The 12,336-nt window shown below is 39.7% G+C and overlaps 1 protein-coding gene and 1 long non-coding RNA gene across 6 annotated transcripts in view; both read left to right on the forward strand.

Moving 5' to 3' along the window:
• LOC121931194 overlaps positions 1 to 12,336 on the forward strand; it is a 972,450-nt gene that overhangs the window by 747,864 nt on the left and 212,250 nt on the right. The gene's annotated exons all lie outside the window — the stretch shown is intronic.
• The window catches only part of EFCAB6 (EF-hand calcium binding domain 6), a 132,324-nt gene that overhangs the window by 65,304 nt on the left and 54,684 nt on the right, over positions 1 to 12,336 (forward strand). For all 4 annotated transcript variants that reach the window (XM_042468618.1, XM_042468620.1, XM_042468619.1 and 1 more), the window contains 4 exons: positions 2,276 to 2,447; positions 5,666 to 5,780; positions 9,387 to 9,502; positions 10,948 to 11,183. In XM_042468618.1, the coding sequence (XP_042324552.1) occupies positions 2,276 to 2,447; positions 5,666 to 5,780; positions 9,387 to 9,502; positions 10,948 to 11,183 (639 nt within the window). The remainder of the gene's footprint in view (positions 1 to 2,275; positions 2,448 to 5,665; positions 5,781 to 9,386; positions 9,503 to 10,947; positions 11,184 to 12,336) is intronic.

Here is a 12,336-nt window from a genome sequence, read left to right on the forward strand (position 1 = left end):
AGCTCATTATCTGAAGTTCACTAACCTCACAAACAAGTTGTGAACAGGAAACATTTATCAGCATCAGAGCTTGGAGCATTAGATTCGGAAATTAATTTGATAATGTTAAATGCTAGAAATTGGTTACTTAATTACCATCAAGGCTAATGATTGAAATCAATTAACTGGTTGAATTACTGTTGATTAACTCCCTGCTTGAAGCATCTGTTCTCAGACATGCCATAGTAAGGCCAGAGATTGGCATGGAGGTTGCCAGTTTTGACCCTAGGGACACATTTTATTATTGGTTTCCCACATTCACCCTGGTTCACCCCACATAACGTTATAAAAGACTGTATATTATGCAATAGAAACCTGTCCAGAATGTCATCAGTAGATGAGAGGCACTGAAGAAAGTCACACTATACCTCCCAAATATTCTCAAAATACTTCCCTTCCTTCCATTCTTTTCCATTTTTTGTTTCTTCTTAAGCTCTGACTGACACTCCAGAAAATTAATGCTCTCTTCCTCCTTGCACCTCTTGTTCTATTTCTTTCTCCATCCCATGTCCTCCAGACTAGCCAGAATAATCACAAAGCAATGTGATTTCCTCCAATCCTTATATTACTTCTCCTCAGTCAGCCAACCTATGTCTTCTGTTTCCAGAAAATTATCAGTGTTGTTTATACATATATTCTGTGGATAGTGTTCTTACAATAGTTTAGTTCAGGACTAGAGAAAGTGCAATTATGTGCCGTATATGGCTCCCAGACCATTTTTGTGGCCCTCTACACCCCCCCCCCCAGCTCCTAAACTCCCCAAGAAACAACCAGGAGCACCAATGAATTTGAGTGTGTGTGATCCTTTGACTGAACAGTTTAGTACCTAAATTTCAGCATCAACCTACTGTAGAAGCTGGCTGGAGTTTAGAGGATGTTCATGATGATGTTATCTCTCCTGCCCTGCCATGTATTACTTTCTTGTTATCTTCCCACTGCTTTCTTCTCTCCTCTCTTTTTGCTCTTTTGTGTCCCGGGAAATTCCCAGGAATTACTTCATTCACTTTTCCCTATAGTAGGAAGGTGATCCTCAGTGGTCAGAATGGAGTGACAGGGTGGAAAGAGGCAAAAAGATGATAAGACAGTAAGGGAGTAGGGGAAGGAGAAAATATCATTGTGGAAGATACTCCAAGCCCCGGCTAGCTCTGGTAGTGGTTTTATTCCTTTCTGATTTTCAGTGCTGCAGTAAGAGAACTGATAAAACCTGCTTGACTGGGGAGGGGGCTTCTTCCTTGTATCTCTTCTTTCCAACAAAAATGAAATGGGCTGTTGGACCATGTTGAAATTATTACAGAAGGTATGAGAAAAGTCTGGGGAGAGGAGAAGTAGAAGAGTGGGCTTCTTTTGATCTCCCCCTGTAGCAGGTTATTGTATTCAAGATTGCTTTAATTATTTAAATCATATAGAAGGAATAAAGATAAAGCATAAAGAAATAAAAATGTTATTTCATAGCTTTTTCTTCTATTTTTACCAAAAAGAAAAGAAAAGAAAAGGTAGCAAATCAACATATATGTAGCTTTTGATTGCTTGAGCAAATTGGAAAGTGGTCCTTACCTGCAGTGGCTTATCCCTACCTTAGTCACTACATTGTTCTAGACTGAGCTGCATCTGGGATGAATTGCATGTTTTATGTTTGTTCTGTTGTTTTTTAGGTACTCAGTAAAGTTCATGTCTAGTTTTTTTTTTAAGTTGTGTAGTCCCTTCTGCACCACTTGCAAATAAGCTACCCAACACAGCCCAATCCAGCATTTATATGCAAAGAGAACTCTGTGCATAAATAAATCTTTGCTAGTTTTCAAAGGTCATCCTGTTCATTTTGGTACAGGCTCCAATTCCATGTGTGCATTTCTCAGTCATGCAGACTCCTTTGCCTCTGCAGAACTAAATGGGACTCTTGGTGGATATCCGTAGTTTTGTGAGAGTCTAGATGAGATTATGATAATATTCAATTTAAGTGAGTCCTAATAGAGTCCCTACAATCTCCAGGATTCTCTTGTCACACAGTCACTTTAATAGTTGCCTCTACATTACTTCTCTTTTTGAATTGATCATGTGGCCCTTGAAATCTGAAGAGCTGGTAATTATAGCTTTATAAACAACTGTCATTTCACACAAAGCTTGTAAATGTGCGTATGCTGTCTATAATTTTAACAGTACAGATCATTAATGCTTAATCAAATATTTTATAGTACCATATTTAAGATGTCTCTCTTCATTGCCCATCTTCCATTTTTAGAATGAAACAGATTGAAGACCATGCCTACAAATACACCAAGAATAGAACTGTTGATGAAGTAATTGAAAGGCTGAGGGATGGTATCCTGCAACAGGAAACCAGCCTTAGAGATGCTTTTCTTGTCTACAACAAGCAAGCTAGTGGGAAATTGAGTAAAACTGATTTCCGAAAGGTTAATTTAATTTAATTTGCATTTTCTTTTTGTGCTGGGTGGGAATGAATTGAAGCGGATTGAATGCAAATTGAAGTGAATTGCTTTGTGCTGGGATTTTCTGATATCTTTTTAGATTATTATTTGCAGAGTTTGGAAGAAAAGACTTTTCAAGACAGCAGCCAGCATGGTATATGTATTGCTAGCACAGTCACTGGCCATACTAATGGGGGAGGGGGCTTTGAAAAAAGTAACTTTTCTTACTTCTGGGCATCTGCCTATGCTGCTTGATGTTGCCATAACAAGACATGGAACTTTTTGTGAACAGAGTGAGCATAACAAAAAAAAACTTTATATATCAGTGTTGCTTAACTGTTCTGCCACACATATTATTTTTGACATAGAATCACTTCGTTTTCTGTTATTTATCAAAGAGCCATCTCTCTCACCTTGTAGATGAAGCCTGCATGACTTCTAACCAACATGGTTGTGGCCCACCAGCCCTGTATTGTATCCTGTTGGGGTTTTGTCAAACCTTGTAGGCAACAATGGGCTTGTTGAAGGCAGTACCATGTCCAGGATCCTTTGGAACCTCCCTGTGCAACTTTAGGCAGTGTCTTTTGAGAAATACAAGTTCTAATCCCTTTTGGCACATAGACTCGGTTGACTTGCATGATGGCTGCTTGGCTGTTTGTAAAGATAGATGGCAGTGGAGATTATCTGAGTGGAGATTCAAAGAAGAAGAAAAAACTAGAGAGTAAGATGGCATTCTGTAACTTGATCCTTTCAGTAAGGCTCACATCTTCCAGATTCACTTTGTTCTAAGTAGCAGCTAAACTCAATTAAGTTACTATAGTCTAATGACAATATTTTGTAGGTGATAACAGCTATGTAGACTTGTAGTATTGTACAAACTAGTCTAATATAAAAAAAAGTCTTGCTTCATTTACACTTTGAGCCTTTCTGCATGATGAGACAAAGCCTGGCCAACATCGTCTTGGCTGTGCTTCTGTCTATTGTTAGGCTGCTTAAATACCATTTGCAGTCACACCTTTGCCTTCCAAGTGGGAAGCTGAATCTGTGCCATGGTTTTGATGTACAAATTGAGCCTTTGCATAGGCTCCATAGCAATCCCATTTAAGTCCCACTGGCTCTTGATCTGAACAGCACACCATTGATTATCACAGATTATTGTTGTATACTAATAGCCAGATTGAACAGTTTCCTGTAGGCATGAAGCAACAAGATAAATAAGCCTTACCCGTGAATTTTAACATCAGCCCCATGCATGCAGTTCCAGTATCTTCTGATATTGGGGAAAGCCACTTGTATGGAAGCTCTACCCTACTGTACATGGAACATGGCACCAGAGCTGTTCACGCCAAATAATATTGTAGTAAGATAAAGCTTTTTCTTTATTGTATTTATGTGACAATGGCTTTCTTTGTATGTCATACTCTTGTATTTCTAGAATTAAGCATTCAATCTGATAGCAAAAGCCTGTACTAAAGCACAAAGCTGCTAATCTCTTTTCAAAAGCTTTTAAAATCTCCTGAAAAGAGTGATAATTTGCTAATTAGAGCATTCTCACTTTTTTTTTTACATTTTTACACCATTCAGACATGCAACGCTTCTTTTTTCTTTTAATCTCCAAAGCAAAGTAAGCAAAATAGAATAGAATAATCAGCAGTGAAGCAATTACAAGAGGGCTAAAAAACTATGCAGTACAAGTATAAAATAATATGTCTAAATTCAAAATGTAGGAATAATTTATGATGCTTAAAGTGGCAGAGGAATGTCTAAACAAGGTCATAAGCTTGAAACGAATAACATAGTGGCTTCCACCTATAAGTAGTTTCAAATAAATGTAACAGTTATGCTGCTGTCATTGATTCTACAGTTTCATCTTATGGGTGGAGGATGTGATAAACATCAGACATTTCCTGGTTTTCTCTAGTTTAGCTCTTGTTTAAATCCTGTTTGCCCCTAGTGTGATAAAGCAGTTAGACATCATTGCCTTGATCTTGAGACATAAATACATTTTGCTTTATCCAGTGAGCATGCAGCGTCTAAATCCGATTTGATAGTGGGAGTGCTACACATCCATGCATAATATGAAGATTGGGCTGAATGAGGAAGAACCAACTGAATCTTAATCCAGACAAGATAGAAGTAGTCCTGCTCGCATCAGAAAACAGGGATTCAACCTATGCTAGACAGGATAATATGCCCTCTAAAACCTCAAATTCACAGTTTGGGAGTACTGTGTAGTTTGGTTATTCTACAGGCCAGGGCTACCTAGGCATAGTTTTCTGATACTTTGCCTGGGAAAGGTCCTCCTCCCCTAACTTGCATTTATAATTATAAAAATACAGTGGACCCTCCATGTTTGCTGGGGTCAGGGATGCAGGACTCCTGTGAAAGTGGAAAAATTGCAAATAAAAATAAAATACTATTTTTTTTAACCTGAAACAACACCTCTTTAGGAATCTCTAAGTCCTCCAACTCAACTCTGTGGTCAACATCTGCTAACATTTGACCATAGAATTGTGTTGGAGGATTTACAAATGCCTAGAAAAATGTTCTCTCTAGGAATCTCCAGGTCCTCCAGCACTATTTCTAGTGAAAGTTGGGCAGAGTCGCGCTGGAGGACCTAGAGATTCCTAGAGAGAAGATATTAATCAAATTCACAAATAATCAAAGCCATAAAAATCAAATACGCAAATGTGGAGGGCCAACTGTATTAAAATGGAAAAGGAACAAGAGAATAAACCTGTGGGCAAGATGCATGATAATTAGGTGTTTATTTAGTTAAAGATATATGTGTGCCTATTCCTGGCCATGGTGATACATGCCTCAGTTGCATCCAGTTTGGATTACTGTAGCATACTGTATGTGGGGCTGCCTTCCAAGGGTATAAAGAAACTTTGGCTGGTACAAAATGCTTCAGGGCCTTTGGAAACTGACCCTGTTTGTAAGAAGGGGCTCTTAACTGTTGGGCTACTCTAATTTTTTCAGTTGGTTTATTTTAAAATTCTGTTTCACATTTTTAATTCTTTTCTCATTTCATATTTTAATAGCATTTCTTCAGTTTTGTGGGACATTGTCTTTGGGCACATTTTTGGGAGAAAGGTGGGATACAAATCCAGTAAATAAAACAAAACTTTCTTGTTGAAATTAAAAACTGATTGGATTATGTCTAGCATTTAAATAAACATTATATTTTATCTCACTGTCAGCTATTGGAAGATATTGGGATGCCAGTGGATGATGACCAGTTTAATCTACTTAATGAGAAACTAGGATTTCCAATTGGAGGACTGAGTTACCTTGATTTTGTGGCAATGTTTGAAGGTAACTGGATATTTCTTGGTACCATAACTATATTAATTGGCTCCTTAAGTGTGGCTTCTAAGGTATGTGTTTTGCAGACTGAATTGTAGGTTTCAATACAATTGTACAAAAATCTGAGACCAAGTATGAGCATAACATACACTATGTAATTGAAGTATCACAGTTGTGACCAAATGAAACAACTTCTTTTGTCTGACAATTAGATTATAGACAAGTGTTGTTACCATTCACAATCCCAGCCCTGCCACATTAGGTGACACCTCAGGGCCACTGCAGGAGGGAAGCTAATTGGTATATGTGGCCTCTTAATTCACAGGCCTGCACTGCTACTAATCTATTCCTTTAGAAATCAAGAGAGAAACCCACATTCTTGTTCATATGACAGGATAGAAAAATTAAGGACCTTGTGCATATGTTATCATGTCCAAACATATACAACAGAGAGAAAAGGCCTCTCTCTTCAGTGAGAGGCTGCTTGGATCATAATTCCTCCTCCTTCATTAGGCTTCAGCTCACCTAAATGGGTCAGAATTTATATATAGAAAAGGATAACTTTCAGTGATGCCTCCTGCTGTGCTTGTTATCAAAGTTTCAAAACAACAAACATGGAATGACGATAACAAGGCAGAAGGGTAAGAAAGATAAGCAAAGCTCAGTGGTCTGGGATTCTAAGCAGGCTGGAGCAAACTCTAAATGTTTGTTTCTCGTGTGCTGGCTGGTTGGCACACTGACACAAACTGAGTGCAGGCAGAGACTGAATATAGAAACTGCAGTCTGGAAGAGCTTCAATGGGATTTCTCTGGAATTATTTTTCCTAGGTTTCCTTGCCCAGGAACCAACAGAACTATCATTAACAACAACAGCACCTTGCATTTCCAGCTAAGTTATTTTCAGGAAAAAAACAGAAATATGAAGATAAAGGGGTTCCTATAGTTGGTAGCTATTAGTGACCACAACATAGTAGCTGGAAGGAAGGACACTCAAGGAAGGACAAATGGCTGGGAGGGAGCGATTTGCGTTTTTTGAAGACAATATTTTTGCTGTGGGAAGAATATTAAGAGAACTGAATTGCCAGACTGCAAAGAGATTTTGTAGCACCTGTGCGAAAGAAGTTGTACCACCAGCTTTTGTACACTTGGTCTACTTCCTCAGATGCATGGCCAAGTCTATGAAAGCTTATGCTACAACTTTTTTTTCACACAGTTAGTCTCAAAGATGCTAAAAGATCCCTTTGCATACTGATATTCCAGACTATGCGTTTGGATTGCCAGAGGTATAGCTGATGAATCGTACTGATTCCATTAGTGCCCTGTAGCCATCCTGTCTTGTGCTGCAGTTGTTTTGTAACTGAGAAAGGACGGTATTGGAGAGTGCTTTCATCTGAGCCTGGTAATGCTGCCTGGCAGTCAGGTAGGGGAGTGGGGGAAGAGCCCCCCAGAGGGATCTTGTGGTACATTAAACTTACTCCCCTGCCCCCCAGTTGTGGTATCTTAATTGGTATTGATTGGATGCCTCAGTGAAGAACAGGGAATGGCACATAACAGCCTAACATCACTCAGACAGAGACATCTTCTGTAAAAAAAAGAACAGTAACTTAACTAAATAACATTAAGAAAGCCAGTATCTTCTCTAGGTTACTTCACGCCTAGTATGGTTACATTAACAACAACTGCAGGCTTTTAAATACTCTGTACCTTGCTCTCCCACTCTCAGTAGGAATACCAAGCAGACCTGTCTAGTCTAACTGAATCATGGTCCCCTCGGGACTAACTGAACTGAACTCTCTCTCCTGTCAGAGTCCTTATCTGATCATAACTGAAATTCTGGAGCTTATCTCTCGGCATTTTAAACCAGCTCCAGCCTCCTGGGCTGGAATTGGGACACGGAATGGAGGCAGGGATTATCGCACACTAAATCGCCACTGAACCGCCAGCCGCCATCAGCTTGGGTCCTAGCTGTGCTCTGCCAGCACTTTTTAGAAGTCGGAAAGCTTTCTGACTTCTAAAAAGTGCTGGCGGAGCACGGCTGGCACCAGGGCTGATGGTGGCCGGTGGTTCGGCAGTGATTTAGTGTGCAATAATCTCTGCCTCATCATGCACCCAGCTCCAGCCCTGGAGGCTGGAGCAGGTTTAAAATGCTGAGTGACAAGCTCCCCCCACTCTCTCTCCAGCCCTCTCCTCAGACACACACACTGACTTTTATACATTCCAATTACCCTGGAGCTCCCCTTCAGTCTTCCTGAACTGTAATTGGCTGCCAGGAAGCTATGGCTCTTTACAGACCGCCCAAAAGTGCGGTCTGCCAGCGCCCGTGTTTGCTGCATGAGGGAACCGCAGCAGACAAACCGCACGATTCCCCTGTTCAGCAAGAAGAACCCGCAAAAAGCAGGTTCTTCTTGCAGTGCCGTTGTGACGTCGCAAGGTGCCAATGGCACCCTTGCAGTGTCACAAGGGCGTTGAGACGTGCGGACACTAAGCGTCCGTCATGTCAAACTGGCGGCGCCCATCAGTATAGGGCACCGCCATTTTGACGCCCTCATTACATGCGAGGGGCAAGGGGCGTCAGAAAGCGCTGTCCCTCGTGCGTAACGACGGCACCCAATAGGGCCCATCTGGAACGCGCCTGTCTCCTTAGCAGCTCTGTCATACTGATCAATATCCTTCTTGAATTATAGTGCTCAGAATTGGAATCAGTATTCCAGGTGAGACCTGACCAAAACTGAGTAGAGTGATACCATCATTTACCTCGATCCGGATACTAGACCCCTGTTGATGCCTCTTAGAATTGCTCTAGACTGCTCTACTCTAATAGTTGAAAACATTCCCTGAGTAGGAAGCAGGGCTCAGCTTTCCCCCCAAAAGTGTTATCCTGTGGTTATAAAACAGGAACCTCATTTGTAGAGTGCTTCTTTTTCTCACCATGTTCCTTTCTCAGACTGGGAGGAAACACTTATATTCCGTGGATTTTTATTCAAATTATATTGGCACATCTGGAAAACAAAATCTTAGCAGTTGCAAATCAAGAATGTAATATCATTTGATAATCATATGTGTCTCTTAACAAATTTATCTCCAACTTTATATTGTTACCTGACCCCATAACATTGCAGGATTGCAGAGATTTCTGCCAAATAATTACATATACCACAAAGAATTTACATAATCGAGCCATTCCTTTTAAAACTTCCTTTCTCTCTTTACTTGTATTGAAACTACGTATGTTAGCAGTGATCAAACAGTTGCATTGCCTAACACTTCAAGATCATACCAGGTGTTGATCTGGTTCTAAGGTTTATGAAAATGTTTTTATAAAATCAAATATTACTGATTCCTTTATTGATGTATTTGTACTTTACATTTGTATCTCATGCTTCCTTCAAGGAGCTTATGACAGTGTTCTCCTCATCCCAGTTGTATCCACAAAACAGCCCTGCAAGGTAGCTTGAAAGAGAAGGCCCAAAATCACCTAGTGATATTCATAGCTGGATCTCCTTGGTCCTAGTCCAGCACTCTCAACTACTATAGCATACTGATTCCAGTGTCAGTTGTTTAGATCTGCTTTGGGCAAAGTAGGTAATTGACTGTTTTATCCCAATAACTATTTCAGATTCCAGACTTGGTGGGCAAGGTCCAAATCGCCAAGTCAATATCAACAAGTGTCGCTTCTTGTCTGCTGAAGAATGCCTCAGCCAATATAGTAACAAGCTTGCAGAAGAATATGGGGTAATGATTTCCTGTGGTAATACTCTTGATCAACATCATAACTGATTATTTTGTGATAACAGTATCTTTAAACATTTTTCTACAAACTTTCTTCATTTGCAGTTACTGTAAAGAAAAGGATGGGCATCCTAGGGGCTATGGATGCTGCCTCCTAAGTAATTTTTTTCTTCAGTAGGCCCAAATATTCAGGATTTCCCTTGTATTAGAGCAGGTCTGCATGTTAAGGTGGTTCTGTTGTGAACTGCTTGGCTGTGCTTGTATACAACTATAAGAGTTTCCTCTGCAGAGGTTTCTAGTGATGTCTTGGCTTTCAGCTTTCCTAGATCTTCCAGGAAGGAGAAGGCTCCAGATTATCAAATCTACAGCAGTAATTCTATGTCAGAGAGAAGAGTTTGTCCCACCTTTTAAATTTTACAGGGTTTATCATGGAAAAGAAGCAAAGAAGATCAGCAATGTGAGATGCACTGTTGAAGATGTTAAAGCTTGGCTTTTAGCAATGAGATTCCTGTCAAGGTGCTACCACTGTAGATTTGATTTGCTGGCACTCCCTCCTTTCTGGGACTTCAGGGACAGTTGATGGTCAAGTCAGTACTTCAGACATGTTCAGCTTACTACAACTGTAGGGACAGTCTTGAGAAGGAGCCCTCAGTATTTATACAAGAAGGGCCAAGCTGCTTGCCACATGGGCAAGGTTAACAGTTCAACCAGCCTCTTAACATTCTGGTGATAATGCTGACCAAGGGCATAAGCGATAAAGCTTATCAAACTACCAGTTAAACGTGTTCTAAGAAGTTGTTTTGAAGGAATGTGAGACTCCAGAAATGTTTATCTTTAAAGTCATGTTGGTTATGTGAAAGTGGGGGCCAGCTAACCTGACTTTCAACTGACTTGATATATTATTTATGATGTGCTCAAATCAAGGAAATTACTAGCAACCAATTGGATCAGTGAATGCAGCCTAAAATAGAATATCTGTTTCATAAAGGATCCCTAAAATATAAGACCAAAACACACTGCAGAAATAATACAGTTCAAGACCGCTTTACCTGCCCTGGCTCAGTGCTAGGGAATCCAGGGAATTGTAGTTTACTGTGGTAACAGAGCTCTCTGACAGAGTAAGGCTCAGTGTCCCACTAAATGACAGTTCCCAGAATTCCCTAGCATTGAGCCAATGGAGTTAAAGCAGTCTCAAACTGGATTATTTCTTCAGTGTGTTTTGGACCATAGTTGTACAGCCTAGTTTTGAAGATCTTTCAGGAATCCATCCTATGTGATCTGTTTCCTACATAACCTTAAATTTACCATATATGTGAATCATCTGGAATAAAATATGTGTTAGACATACTTTGAGTTATATAGTTAGTTTAGCGCTATAGTTAATGATATGTCTGAAATGAAAACAAAAAAGGTGAAGTGTTAACAGTAAACCAAATATTCCCTGTTAGGATCCATACATTGCCTTCCGTAAAATAGATCTGAACAATGATGGCATTGTAACCATGCTTGATTTCCGACGCCTCCTGGATAGCTTTATGATCAGCATGACAGATGAGGAATATGGACGTCTGCTTAGTCTCCTCGGAATGAATGTGACCTCTACATTAAACTATCCAGAATTCCTTCAGTTGTTCCAAGCACATTCAACAAAAGAGATGCGCCCATGGCTGACTCCGTTTTACAAGTAAGAATGGCAGCAATCTCATAGATTTAGTTAGATTTACATTATTGTTATATTAGCTTTTTGCCAATTAATGCGGGATGCAAACTACATAGAAAAAGATAATTGAGGAAATATGATGATATTATATAGCGCTGGGGGAAAATGGTTTCTAAAAATGAGTCTGCTCCAGATACATTTCTTACCAGGATAGAAAGACAGTGAATTAACCAATACCAAACTTTGTGCCTTCCAGATCTTGTTGATTTCAACTCCTATTAACCCCAAACATCATAAATAATGGTCAGGAATGGGAATTATAGTCCAAAACATTTGAAGAGCTCCAAATTTGGAGGCACAATTGTTAATAGATTCAAAGCTGTTTCAGATGTAATGAGAAGTAGGTGAACAGAAAGTAGCCTGGACTTGCAGTTACTGTTTGCTCTGCTTCTTTGCCATACAAAATTAGTCTATTTCACCTAGTAAAGAGATACGGAAGTTATTAACTTACATGCCTCCCACAGTGAGACTTGTGCAGATTATAAGGTGTGATGAAAAAGAACTCTAAGTTCTTCAGGGGACAGCTTTCTCTTGTTCCTGCCACCTTCAGGAACTCACTTGGTGAGGACACAAGAGATACTTCTCACTGGCTGCTCCCACCATCTGGAACTCCTTTCCATGGGAGTCTAGGCTGGCCCCTCTTTGCTTTGCCTTTGCTGGCAGGCAAAACCATTTTTGTTTAAGCAGGCTTTTAATATGCAACTCTGCTGGGAAAGCTTTTTTTAAATTGTGGCCTGTATTTTATTTATTAACTTTTATATGTTTCAAAATAATTCTATACTATTTTAATTCTGATGATTTCAATTGTTTTAAAAGGTGCATTGGTAAGTTTTAATTGATTTCCTTCTGTAAGCCACTTGGGGTCTACTCTGGGAGAAAGGCGACAAACAAACAAACAAACAGTCAGTGAATGAATGAACACTTCATCAATTCTGCATCCTGTTCACTCTTCCTGTTCAGTTTTCCAAATTAAGCAAAATAAGCTGCTGTGTGAGCTGTGATGCATTTTTATGTTACATTTGATATATGAAAACTTTTGATCAAGAATTTGAAACATCCTTGGTGCAGCTTTAGTTATGAAGGATTCTCATCTATTATTGTGCTGGGTGGTTAACTC

This window comes from Sceloporus undulatus, chromosome 5 (genome assembly GCF_019175285.1).
Source record: "Sceloporus undulatus isolate JIND9_A2432 ecotype Alabama chromosome 5, SceUnd_v1.1, whole genome shotgun sequence".
Taxonomy (NCBI): domain Eukaryota; kingdom Metazoa; phylum Chordata; class Lepidosauria; order Squamata; family Phrynosomatidae; genus Sceloporus; species Sceloporus undulatus.